The sequence below is a fragment of the Heloderma suspectum genome, chromosome 6 (genome assembly GCF_057233095.1).
Source record: "Heloderma suspectum isolate Gila_16-S chromosome 6, 16-S_ref, whole genome shotgun sequence".
In the NCBI taxonomy this organism is placed as follows: Eukaryota; Metazoa; Chordata; class Lepidosauria; order Squamata; family Helodermatidae; genus Heloderma; species Heloderma suspectum.
In genome coordinates, this window is record NC_139463.1 from 27,200,234 (window position 1) to 27,214,084 (window position 13,851).

Below are 13,851 nucleotides of genomic sequence, written 5' to 3' on the forward strand. Positions count from 1 at the left end.
TGAAGACTGTGGGGCAGGCTTATTATTATTATTATTATTATTATTATTACTATTGAATATAAAATAATAACCGGGAGAAGGGAGGCGAGCAGCCGCCAGAGCCCCCCTCAGGGCGCCTATGTATGACAAGGGGCGGGGAAACATCCCACCCTACGCCAGACCTGCCTCGCTGCCTGGCCCAGGTACTCACTGAGGCGGGGCTGGGAGAGGTAGTCGCGGGCGACGGCCGCCGCCTGCTCCCGCGACGCCCCGCCGCCGCTCAGCTCGGACACGGCTCCGTTCACCATCCCCCGAATGGCCCGCAACGCCGCCATCTTGTCACCGTATGGGATGCGGCGCGACTGCGCAGGCGCTCATATAGGCACTCCAAGTTGGCCGCCCCCTCCCTCTCGCTTTCGCACGCGAGCGGGACAGACGCGGAAGCGGCCGTGGAGGACGGGGCGGAGGAGGAGGAGGAGGAGGGGAGGGGCGAGGAAAGGAGCTGGCCAGCGTGCTGAGGGGCGGGGCCAAAGGGAAAGAGGAAGGGAACGGAAGACACGGAAGTGTAGGACTACAACTCCCAGCATCCCCCAGCCAGTAAGTTGGGCAAGGCTGAAATACAGAAAGGGGCCGGTTGGGAATTCGTCTTGCAGAAGGAAATGCACCTTTGCCTTGACCCTGGAGTCGATGACAGGGGTTTCCTGGAACCTAAACCTTAGTTAGACTGAGCGCCGAAGAATCGATGCTTTCGAACTGTGGTGCTGGAGAAGACTCTTACGAGTCCCCTGGACTGCAAGGAGGTCCAATCAGTCCATCCTAAAGGAAATCAACCCTGACTGCTCATTGGAAGGACAGGTACTGAAGCTGAAGCTCCAATATTTTGGCCACCTAATGCGAAGAGAAAACTCCCTGGAAAAGACCCTGATGCTGGGAAAGACTGAAGGCAAAAGGAGAAGGGGACGGCGGAGGATGAGATGGCTGGATAGCATCACCGATGCAATGAGTATGAACTTGAGCGTGCTCCGGGAGAGAGCGCAGGACAGGAGGGCCTGGCAAGCTATGGTCCATGGGGTCACGAAGAGTCGGACACGACTGAACGACTGAACAACAACAACAATGTATAAGGCCATGACATGGGGTTGGAGTGGTGCCCCTGAGCATGTGCAGAGGCAAAGGCTACCAGTGTGTAAGCCTGGAGAATCCTGATATATAAAGCCATGACAGATTGGGGTAGTGCTCCTGAGCATGTGCCAAGTATCCCCTCCCCTCTGCTGCAGAGTAACTACAACCACTGGGATTAAAAGACATGAGTCGCAAATAGGGAGTATATTTTGCAGGTAGTCTTGCGCACTAAGATAGTTGCTTTGGGAAAGGATAATGATTTTTAAAAGTTATTATTGCTGGAGGTAGGCCCTGACACCCCATTTGTTCCAAGGCTCTACCCATTGTCCTACAAAGCTTCACCCCTCTTATGAGCCTTTCCAGGAATCTAAGTTCTTCTTTTTGAAGTGGTGGGCAGTGACTAATGGAGCCAGGCCTCACAGGGCAGAGCATTTGGACTTTTTGATTAGCCACCATGATGTCATCAGCCACCCCCGCTCAGGCTTTCCTGGGGGGAAATGGATTTTCCCAGCAAAAAGAACTATCCCTGTTGTAATGTAAAGTATTTTGGGGTGTCTTGGTCTTGAATGGGCAATCAAAACTCATTAGCTTTACAAAAGATCTGTTCCTAGAGAAGAACACTTCTAGAACTGGTTTGTTGATATGGATCATAGAATCATAGAATCGTAGAATAGTAGGGTTGGAAGGGGCCTACAAGGCCATCAAGTCCAACCCTGCTCAATGCAGGAATCCAAGTCAGAACATCCCCGACAGATGGCTGTCCAGCCTCGTCTTGAATGCCTACAGTGTGGGAGAGCCCACCACCTCCCTAAGGAATGGGTTCCATTGTCGTATTGCTCTAACAGTCAGGAAGTTTTTCCTGATGTTCAGACGGAATCTGGCTTCCTGAAACTTGAGCCCATTATTCCGTGTCCTGCACTCTGGGATGATTGAGAAGACATAAACACAGCTGCCTGAATTCCTGGACTCTTCTTGGGGGCTGTGGCTATGCCAGCTGTCATGGTGGCTCAGTTCGCACAATCACAGCAGCTGAAACACACCACCGTGGCTTGTTGCAGCTGCTGTGTGTGCTGGCCAAATTACCCACACTGGTGCTGCTTGCCGTGTCATCTGAACCAGGGCGGCAGGGCTTGTTTGGAGTGGGCAGCCTTCCTGTTACCCAACAGTACCCATGGGTTATTTGCAACAAGCTGCAGTGGCTTGTTTCACTCACCGTGATCACGCAAACTGGGCTGATGAGTACCTGCACTTTACCACTGCACCAAAACATTCCACTACACTAAAGCTGGTGGCCACTGTTCACTGGAACTCTCTCTCCCCTCTTTTATGGTGTGTCTGCCTGCATAAAACACCCTTTTCACTGTGCTTTTAGCAATTGGATCAAACAATTAGATTAAGGAGGGTGTCTTATACCAAGTCAGCCCAGTGGTCCATGTAGCTCAATATTGTCTACAATGACTAGCACCAGTCTTCAGGGTTTCAGACAGGAGTCTTTCCCAATTTGGGATAGAACCCTGGACCTTTTGCAGGCAAAGCTTGTGCTCTGTCGCTGAGCTACAGCCCCCTCCCCCCCAGTCTGTTAGCTGCAGAGGCCTTCTTGTACTTTAGAATCGCATAGAATGAAAGAAAAATGATGACGCCCCTCTTTCCTCTTCTTTTCCCCAGTCACAACTGGCCATCTGATCTTCTTCCACCACCTCCTTCTCCTCTGCAGAGGAGGTGATTAGGAAGTGCATGATGCAGATTCATAATTGTTTCCGTAAAAATAAATGAACACACTTTCCCAGAACAGTCTGTAAAACAGGATATCAAATTCATGGCGCTCCACAGCCAGGGCACACATGCAAAACTCATCGCATTTCTGTATATTATAAAAGTGGCTTCCCGCAGAGATATCAATTAGCCTGCATACTCTGGCATTTCAGAACCTGTACTCAGTTTCCTTATCCTATCAGCAAAGCAGGATGGCCTCCTTGTAATTATTTAGGTCCAAAAGAATTGCCGCCTTCTCCTTCTTCATTGTCAATCTGCATAGTGCTTTACAGAGAGATTACAAGAAGATCGGTCCCTACCCCACAGAGGCTGCAATCTAAAATGAAATACAGGAGTGACAAGAAAGATGAGAGAGGAAACTGTAGGAATAGAGGAGGAGAATATGCATAAATTAAGTTTCAGTAATAGATGAGGATGAAAAGGTTGTGGCAAAGATAGTAATGGCTGCCAGCTTGGATGGCTGTAAAAGGGTATTAGACAAATCCATGGAGGATAAGGCTATCAGTCACTACTAGTGATGACTATATATTACTTCCAGCATCAGAGGTGGTATGCCTTTGTATACCAGTTCCTGGGGAACACGTGTGGGAGGGTGCTGTAGCACTCATGTCTTATTTGTGTGCTTCCCATAGACATCTGGTTGACCACTGTGGAAACCGAATGCTGGATTAAATAGGCCTTCAGTCTGATTCAGCATGGCTCTTCTTATGATCTTAGTTTTCAACCTTCAGCCATTGAAAGCTTCTGAATCAATCCAGTAGAGGGTAGTGGTGTATGCTCTTGACTGCTTAGTTTCTGTCTGCTGAGGCAAGTGGTTATACACACACACATACACACACACACTACTCACGCACACACTACTAAAGATCAGCCTTGCCCTCTAGCTGTATTGGACTATAATTTCCATCATCCGCAGCTAGCATGGCCAATGATCATGCTATCTGTGTGTGATGGGATTTGTAGTCTAACAGAGGTGGAAGGCACCCGGTTTAGGAAAGCTGCTAAACAGCATACCTGAGCCATTGTTTAGCTGCTTATTCCATATGCAAAGGTTATGAATGTCGAACAAAATACAGAGTTAACTTGAAGGGGCATTCTTCCAGTCCAAAGGCCATTTCAGGCAGTCTGAAATCATGACATCTCTCATGATAGGATGTTGTGCCTGTATTTCTCTCCCCCCATCCCACCCATCCCCACACACACTTTTCCACCACATGAAGAAGAAAAACCAGAGTAAGACAACAAATCAGTACAAAAGATAAGATAAAAGTTACTCAAGATAAAACAATAACAGCAATAATTTTTTAAAAGGAAGAAAAAAGTAACAATACTTATGTCTCGAGTCATTATTTTCCCAACAGAAGAATACAATAACCACCTGTTTTCTATTATTATACCAAATAAAGCCCCTTCATGGATCACTGCCTTGTTGTGGCGAAGGGGCTTGAGAAGACTCTTACGAGTCCCCTGGACTGCAAGGAGGTCAAATCAGTCCATCCTAAAGGAAATCAACCCTGACTGCTCATTGGAAGGACAAATACTGAAGCTGAAATATTTTGGCCACCTAATGCGAAGAGAAAACTCTCTGGAAAAGACCCTGATGCTGGGAAAGACTGAAGGCAAAAGGAGAAGGGGACGGCAGAGGATGAGATGGCTTGATAGCATCACTGATGCAATGAATATGGACTTGAGCACGCTCCGGGAGAAAGCGCAGGACAGGAAGGCCTGGCGTGCTATGGTCCATGGGGTCACGAAGAGTTGGACACGACTGAACGACTGAACAACAACAACCAAATAAAGAGTAGAAAGAGTGATAAAAATAGTACAAAATAGTGTAAACAAAAGATCAGGGATATCACACAAAATGAAACAGGACACAGACAAAGACCTCCAAAGTGCATACAACATTCTATCAGTTACATAGATCACTTCAAATTAAACATACACACATACATCATAATAAATGGGACCACTGTAAGAAATTGTCTTCTAATATATACTCATTAAATATTGAGAACTGGTCTCCATATCTGACTGATAAAATCTAATTTCAATTTGTTTTTCAAAAGAGTGGTTTATTTCACATGTTCTGTTATCTCCCAAACTTTGAACAACCATTCTTTCTTCTTCTTTTTTCAAACAGTTCCAAATGGGAACTGTTTAAAGTATTTAAACAATATTTCACAAAGACAGGTTCAAGCAGAATATGATGCATGCAAAAGCAACTTGTGATATTTAACTAGGGGCAGGCCATGCCAGGCAAGGGGAACAAGGGAGAGATGTGTAATATCTGTCCCCTGTTCCAGGCCTGCCCAGAGCCAAAGGATGGCTGGGGGAGGCATGACTCCATCTTCTGGCCTTCGTTTGCTACTCTGCAATGCCAGGTCTGTTAGCCAGAAAACATCCCTCATCCATGACATGATCCTGGATGAGGGTGCAGGCCTGGCATGTATTATGGAGATCTGGCTGGCTGAGGCCGCTGCTCCAACTCTGGCGGCCATGTGTCCAGCCGGATTTTCATATGCACAGCAGGCTGGGGATCAGGGAGGGGGAGTGGCTGTTATCTACTGGGAGTCCTTGGTCTTCACCAGACCCCCTCTCAGGGAGACCAAGGTTGCTGAGTGCATGTACTGGAGGTTGGGCCTAAAGGGCAGTCTGAGGATTCTGCTTGTGTACCACCCACCCCGCTGCATGACTGACTCCCTGGCCGAGGTGCTTGAGGTGGTCTCTGGTGTGTGTGTACAGTCCCCTAACTTATTGGTGTTGTGGGACTTCAATGTATATTCAGAGGCCATCCTCACAGGGGCACCTTGGGACTTCATGGAGACCATGGCTTCCTGGGAGCTGCACCCTATTCCAACTGGGCCCACCCATGTAGCCGGTCATGCACTAGACCTTGTGTTTGTTTCTGGAGAAGCAGGGAGTGATCTGGAAGTTGGGGGTATATCCACCACCCCCTTGTCATGGTCAGACCACTACCTGGTGATGTTGGACTTCTCAGTTCCACAAACCCTCCGCAGGGGTGGAGGACCCATTAAAAAGGTCCTGAACACGCTTGGGGATTCTCTGGAGCACACAAACAGCCACTCAGTCAAGACCCTGGTGGGTGGGTGGAATGCCGCAATCACTGGGGCATTAGATTGGATGGCTCTGAAACACCCTCTCCCCCTGAACAGGGCTTGGACTGCACTATGGTTCAATCCATGGTTACGAGCTCTGAAACAGGAGGTGAGATGTCTAGCGCTGGTGGCAGAAGTCTCACTCCAAAGACGATCAGACACAGGCTAGAGCTGTATCTTCAGCCTATCACATGGTGATGAAGGCAGCAAAAAAGGAATATTATGCTGCCTCTATTGCATCTGCAGAGTGCTGTCCCAGGAGGCTATTCCAAGTGGTCTGAAGCCTGGTCGGTCCAGTTGCTCCAGAACCTCTGGAGCATTCTAAGGCCTCCTGTGAGGCCTTGGCAAGGCACTTTGTGGATAAAATTGATTGGATTAGGAGTGTTATTCCATGCGCTGTGGATACAGTTAGCGAGCAAGAGGCGGTCTGTGGCAAACCGGTTTTGTGGGATCGGTTCCAGCTTCTTCCTTCTGATGAAGTGGACAAGGTGCTCTTATCTGTAAGGCTGGCCACCTGCTTACTTGATCTTTGCCCATCTTGGCTCATTATGAGCTGCAGAGACAGGCTGGGTAAGGGGATCAGGGTGGTGGTGAATGTCTCCCTTGAGGAGGGAGTGATGCCATCAGCTCTCAAGGAGGCAGTGATAAGCCAGGACAGCTAGGCTGGTGAGGACGAGGGAGAGGACCTTCTCTGTGGTGGCCCCCACTCTGTGGAACTCCTTCCCTAGGGAACTCCACCATGCCCCCTCTTCTGCCAGACGTTGAAAACTTGGTTGTTCAGGCAGGCATTTGGGGTGGGCTAGCTAGGGAAATTTTAGAAATGATGTTTTAACGTGTAATTTTATTGTTTTTAAACTGTTTGTATTATTGTACATTGCCCAGAGTGGCCAGGTGACCGGCCAGATGGGCGATCAAGAAATTTAATAAAAGAAAGAAAGAAAACATTTACTAACAGTGCAACTGTGCATAAGATTGATGCAACAATATCCACCTGTCTGTGGATATCCACCTATATCTGTGGATTAGATATATCCACAGGATCCACCTGTCTGTGGATATCCACCTATTTGTGCATAAGACAGATGCAACAGTAGCCACCATACACACGCAGAAAGAACAGCGATGATGCAAGCAGTTACTCAGTTCTTCTCCCTCCTCACAATGCTATTGAACACATCCAGCATTGCAATCTCTCAGATGGAGCAATCCAGCTTCTGTACCTATTGAACAATATGATACGTTTGTGTGCATCTCTATATTCAAGTGACCCAATTCCCTTTTATTTGATTTGCCCCCCTCCCTGCCATCGGCAGATAAGGTGTAGTCTTCAAAGTCCAGGGTTTTCAGAGGTTGCTCCAGTTTCTAGTAGCATGTTTGTTCTCCAGAGGCTTATCGCCATTGTGATTGGTATCTAATCCAATATTAGAGTAATAAAGGCTGCAGTGGGAGATAGCAGCTACATATGCTGCCCTTGTTACATATGGCCTGTGCAGACAATTCTTCCAACCTCAGGATAAATGCTGCTCCTGGTTTATTCCTTCCAACCCTGCAATAGACGTGGGTCCTTTTGCCACAATCAATTCGCTATGGAATAAATATCTGTTTCCTCATTTGTTTTGCACTGGGCGCTACGGCTCCTCCACCGAACCCCATTCCAGGCTACACTTCTGTTATGGGGATTTTAATTAAGGCACAATCCTATGTGTGTCTAGACGGACAAAAGTCCTACAACGCCTGCTACTCCTGCTGCTGCTACTACGACGGCTGCCATTACCACTGATACTATTACTGTCTAGGGACAGGTGAGTTTTTAATTTATTTTTTAATTGGAATATACCAAAATCCACACATTTCTCCATATTTGAGATGAAAAGGACTTGAATTTTTTTTTTTTTAAAGAAATAGAATATGGGCAGTGGAGGCTGGTGGCTCCGATTTCGGTGGGCTGTGATTCATTCTGGGTTTCAGTCAGAACCAGCCAGAACACTAAAGCAGCTATCCAAGGTTATGAACCTAGTCCCAAAATAGGTTCTGCACCTTGGACAGCTCCTTTAGAGTTCTGGCCGGTTCTGACTCAAACCCAGAGTAGATTCAGAGCCCCCGCAAAATCAGAGCCACCAGCCCCCACTGAATGTGGGAGAAACTGATCCAGGACCCAAGCGTGTCAGCACTTAGCTCTTCAAAGCCTGGGTCCCAGTCCTTGTATTCGACAATGTTAGTGCTGAATCAGAATTGCTACCTCTTTATGACAGGTTCATCCCCTTTAACAGCTATCAGGGAGGCACAACATGGTCCTCTCTGTGTGTCTGGGTCCTGGGACTACCCCACACCCCTCTAGTGTTTGGTGGAAAACAACGTGGGAGAAATGTTTGGCACTTCCACTGGAGGCTGGTGGCTCTAATGTCAGTGGGGCAGTGAATCCACTCTGGGGCTCAGTCAGAACTCTAAAGGTGTGAAGCACCTTGGATAGCTCCGTCAGAGTTCTGACTGGTTCTGACTGAAACCTGGAGCGGATTTTCCACCCCACTGACATCGGAGCCACCAGCCTCCCCTAGGCACTTCTCATTCAATTTGATAGAAAAGAAATCGCATTCGAAAAGAAATTCAATGGTGAAGAATTTCTGCAGAAATTCTCATGGGTTGGATTGGGGTTTCTTCTGCTTATCTTACTTAGGAGGTTGGTGAGGAGTGGGTGTGAGTGTCTTTTTCTTTCATTGTACCATCTTCTCCCTGGCAACCTGTAGCCTCTCCGGCTTCCAGACCATCAATTAAAGCCCAGGGGACGACATCGTGAGGTAATTCCTCCATAGGGGCCTTTTCAGATCAGGAAGTTCAGGCAGCCTAGGGGGGCTAGCAGTGATTAGGTAAGTTTAAAAACACCACAAAAATAAATTATAAAACACCCTGAGAATGAGGCAGAACAATGGAAGCCTCTTCCATGGGGAAAGAAAATTTCCAGCATTTGGAGGACAGATTTGGGCTGCAAAATGGGGGCCAGCCTGCCAACACAGCTGATGCTGCTCCCACTTGTAGTGGCAGCACAAAGCAACCAAAAACCCTTATGAGAAAAGAAAAGAAGCTGTGCTCATGGTGAGGCTGTGCTCACCCTGCCAATGGTGAGCCCTACCTGTGAGAAACTGTTGAGGATTTCTCCCCCCGCCCCGAGAAATTCAGTGAAATTGACTCCCCAATTTCTTTGCCCACAAATAGGGTGGAGAATATCAAGGGGCCACTTGTGCACAGCTCTAGTCCTCTCCATATCGGGAGTAGCAGTAGCTACTGAATTTGACCAGTGCAGATGGGCAAGATTTTAGTTTCAGTTTGTTTTTTATAAGAATTTGCCAAAATGCATGCATTTCTTCATATTTGGGAAGGGAAAGAACTTTTTAAAAAAATGAATACAGGCAAAAGCAAAACTGACAGATTCATCCATCCTTATTACTGACGGGTCATGTGGAGCCCGCTGTGGGGTGGGGCTGACCTGTGTAATGTGTCTAATAAAGATGGTGGGGTGGTTTGCCATCTCATTCATTCAGAACACAAATAATGATATATGGGTTACTTTCAAGCTGGCTTTGGACTGTTTACATCCATTAAGCCAGTTTGGATTTGTCCCCAAACATATTTTGGATTTGGGTGAGGCATAGCCTCTTTGAGTTGGACTGAGCTTGAAAAAATTTAGCTTCTTTCTCTTAGGCCCTCTTGCTATCTTCCTGTGTCAGGTTGTTGCTTGGATTGTCATCTTCCAATGTATGGGTTACTCTGACAGGAATGGGGTTGGGTTGGTCGATGCTGCCTCAAATAAGGGGATGAGCTAGATTAGGGATGGGTGACATGGTGCCCTCCAAATGTTTGGGACTATGCCATAATCCCTGACCATTGGCCACCAGGAGTTGTCATCCAAACATCTGGAGGACATGAGGTTGCCTATGGCTGGATGATCTTCCAGCTCCCTTCACATAAGAGACCTAGAAGAGCAACCCCACATCAGGAAGGGTGATGGAGACCACTGATGATGTACACCAGCCTCTAACCACTGGAAGAAGGGACCCTGTGTTGTTTGCCTGAGCTGTGACAACAACAGCAGATGTGCCAGAGAGATAAGTCCTGATTTTATTTTATTTTTTAAAGCTGTGGTTTTCAGGTGCCTCAGTGCTGCAAATAATCTCTGCATCCCTTGTTAGTCCACACCCCATTTCCTGCCTTTGACGCAAGTGGAGCTGCAGGACTGAATGGGGGCATATTTGAGCTTCTAATTACATCTTCCTGGACAAGGGATCCTCATCTCCTCCTCAGATAAAAGGCTATAATAAATTCACCAGGAGGGGATATTTTTCAAGCACTGTGGCACCGCCAGCACCAGGGAAACAGGTGGACTGTGATGCATTTGATAATGGTAAGGGACCCTCAATTTCTTAGTGTTGGGCAACAAGTTAGAGGCTGATGCAGTGAATGATGGATGGATGGATGGATGGATGGATGGATAGATAGATAGATAGATAGACAGACAGATATAGAGAAATGTGATTTAGGTTGCAGTCTGAAGCTTGCTTATTTGCTACCCCAATAAATTAGTGAGACCTACCACCATACAGCGTGATTGTTTCCCTCAGAATGACTACAAAGTTCCAAACTATTTAGATAACTGAATTCTACTTTAAATGGGAAGGCACTTTTCATAAAAATTGTAGGTAGTAGCTGTGTTGGTTCATTAGAATACATACATACATACATACATACATATATTCAAAAGCCACGGTAGGATAATACCTTTATTAGGACCACCCCAAATGTCACAAAATAGTGAGCAAGCTTTTGAGATCTTGAGAACAATTTTTCAGACTCAAGACAAAAAAGAAAAGATAAAAAGGGGGGGGCATGAGTTAAAAGCCCAAAATTCACAGTTTGTAACAGTCTTAAGATAAAGTTCAGGAGGAATTGTTTGGATGGGTGTCTACAAGGTAATTGGGAGAAAAGATGAAATAAACAGCTGATGAGTGTATAATAGAGGTGCTACTGTATTTACTGACAAAGGCAAAAAATAACTCTCTGAATATGAAAAAAGAAATCCAAATCCAAAAAGATCCATTCTTTCTTTGGAAAGGAGAAATTATGTTATGGAGAGCAGAGTTACAACCTCTTGCTCTCTAAAACTTTTCAGGTAAAGGGGGCATTTCAATATGCACACCCCCTCCCCACAGTACCTTTTTTCCTACTGCTTGTTTCCCTCCACCCTTGCTACTGCTCCTTTTTGGGGGAGGGGGCTGGGTTTTCTTCTTCCTTGGTGATTGCAACCAATCAGGAACCACACAGGGAATGCAATGGTATCACAGCAGCATATAGCCAATCAGATCTGACTATGTGACAATGCCACTGGGGGCAAATGAAGCTAATGCTGTGCCCTCAGTTGAAATTGCTTTGGGCAGGGACAGGACATCCCCGTTGCTGATGCAACTTTGCTGCCTTGGTGATGGGACACTCCCTATCTTGTCTCAGAACAGCAGCTAGTCCTGGAGTATCCCAGAATCCACATTCAAATGCACATCCCTTGCAAATGTCATCTGTTGACATTTCATTACTCTCAACAGGATGTGCAGTCAAATGCGCATATGAACATGCGTACCCATCAACTTTCTGGCACAGCTAGTCACACATGAATGGACATAACCAGAGCTGGATCAGACAAGGAAATGGTGTCCCAGCTGTCTTAGAAATTGGGACATGTTCACTCTCTTTTCAGTAGACATTCTAGTGACCCTTTAAGACCTGCTGCCTCTGAAAAATTGTGGGAAAAAGGATACTTTGGGGGCATGAAAATATTTGCAAAACTGGCTCCCCCTTTCAGCTCAGTTCTAACAGAGAGCTGAATATGTATTAAAAACAAACTGCAATGCCAAACAATGTTTAGAAACAGTAACCTTGTTATCTCTTAAGGCTCCATGTATTGCTATAAAATGTGCCAAATAAGCTAGATGTGTATGGAAAATAATTGCATGTAAAAATAATTGCCTGTGGTTTGAAAACAAGCAGCTGGTGGGACGTTTCGAGAACATCTTTATCCAAGCCCTTTGAGAAATGTAACGTATGCTCTGATGCATCATAATGGTCCCAGTGCTGTTCCAGCTACAACATGGAGCATAGGTTCCATACGGAATGGTTGACCAGAGACTGAAGGCTGCAGTCCTGTTCATGCACACTTGAAAGTAAGCCCTGTTGATTACAGCCTTACTTCTAAGTAAACATGCATAGGATTGAGATATATGTGTGTGTGTAACATTGAGTGACTGTGTCTCCGCCTCGTGGCAGTTGAACTGTGGGGTACATTTTTGTCCCCAATGTTATTTAAGATGTATAGGAAGCCATTGGGAGTGGTCACGAAGAGATTTAGGGCAAGGTGTCACCAGTATGCTGATGACACCCAGCTTTATTTCTCTGAGACATCTGAATCGGGACAGGCTGTGCCCATTCTGAACCGGTGCCTGGATGCAGTTATGGGTTGGATGAGGGCTAATAAACAGAAGCTGAATCCTGAGAAGACAGAGACCCTCCGGATGTGTGGTTCCCAAATCTGGGAACTGGGGTGTCTGGCTGTTGGGGACAGGGTTGCACTCCCTCTGAAGGAGCAGCTAGGTAGTTTTGGAGTGCTTCTGGATCCAGCCTTGTCACTGGAAGCCCAAGCACTCATTACCGACTTCGGTTGATGTCCCAACTACGCCCATTCCTAGATAGTGGCTTAGCCGTTGAGATCCATTCACTGGTAACCTCACAATTAGACTAATGCAATGTACTCTATGTGGAGCTGCCCTCGTGCCTTGTTTAGAAGCTACAGCTAGTGAAGGATGCAGCAGCTAGGATGCTCAGTGGGGCACCTAGCTATGCACATATTACACCTGTGTTAAATGAACTGCACCAGCTGCCTATTACCTACCAAGCCACATTGAAGATTTTGTTGCTGACAATCAAAGCCCTGAACAACCCAGGTCCAGGATACCTAGCTGACCGTCTTCCCCTATATATACCAAATAGACCCATGATATTTTCCAAGGAGGCCTCATTGGTCATTCCACAACCTCCAGTGTGTCGTCAGATAATGGCACATAAGTGGGCCTTCTCCTGGTGGCACCCACCCTCTGGAATGTTCTCGCAGGTGTGGTCCAAGAGGCAGAAACTGTGGTGAGCTTTGGATGTCTCTTGAAGGCGTAACTGTTTACTCAGGTTTTCCCTGCCTTGTAATTGCAGTGCTCTGTTCTACTGTTCTTGTTGAAACATGTTAAATGTAGGTATTATTTTATACTGTTTTTAATTGGTTTTTATATTGTATTCTATGTATTTTTATATAAACCATATAGAGATCTTAGAATATCAAACAGGATACTCTCTCTCTCCATATATATGTTCTTCCTTTCAAGGAGCTCAGGGCATTATGCATGGTTCCTCCCCCTCTCCCCTTCCCATTTTTTCACAACAATCTTGTGAGGTAGGTTAGGCTGAGAAACAATGATTGCCCCAAGGTCACCTAGTGAGTTTCACAGCCAAGTGGGGATTTGAACTCCGGTTTCTATAGTTGTAGTCAAACACTCTAACTGCTGCCCATCTATTACATTTTAAACACAACTTGAGATATTTTTTATTATAATCCTGGTTAAATAATAATTGTTTAAAACACTCTATTAATACTGAGAGTCATATCTTTAGATATCGGGGTTTTCCCCAGATTGATGGAAGCCAATATTCCTCACTCTCTCACTGAGTGCTTTTTGAACATTGGAAAGCGGGAGCATTTGGAGAGAGATTTTGCAGTGGCTTTTCTCTTGCAGGTTACAGGGAACGTAGGGACCTAAGAAGCAGGTGCAGCGAA

The 13,851-nt window shown here is 46.3% G+C and overlaps 1 protein-coding gene across 1 annotated transcript in view; it reads right to left on the bottom strand.

The window, feature by feature from the left end:
* The window catches only part of ATP6V1B2 (ATPase H+ transporting V1 subunit B2), a 31,062-nt gene extending 30,730 nt beyond the window's left edge, over positions 1-332 (bottom strand). The window contains exon 1 of the mRNA XM_084803891.1: positions 191-332. Coding sequence (XP_084660017.1) covers positions 191-314 — 124 coding nt within the window. The 5' untranslated portion in view covers positions 315-332. The remainder of the gene's footprint in view (positions 1-190) is intronic.
* Between the last annotated feature and the right edge of the window lie 13,519 nt (positions 333-13,851).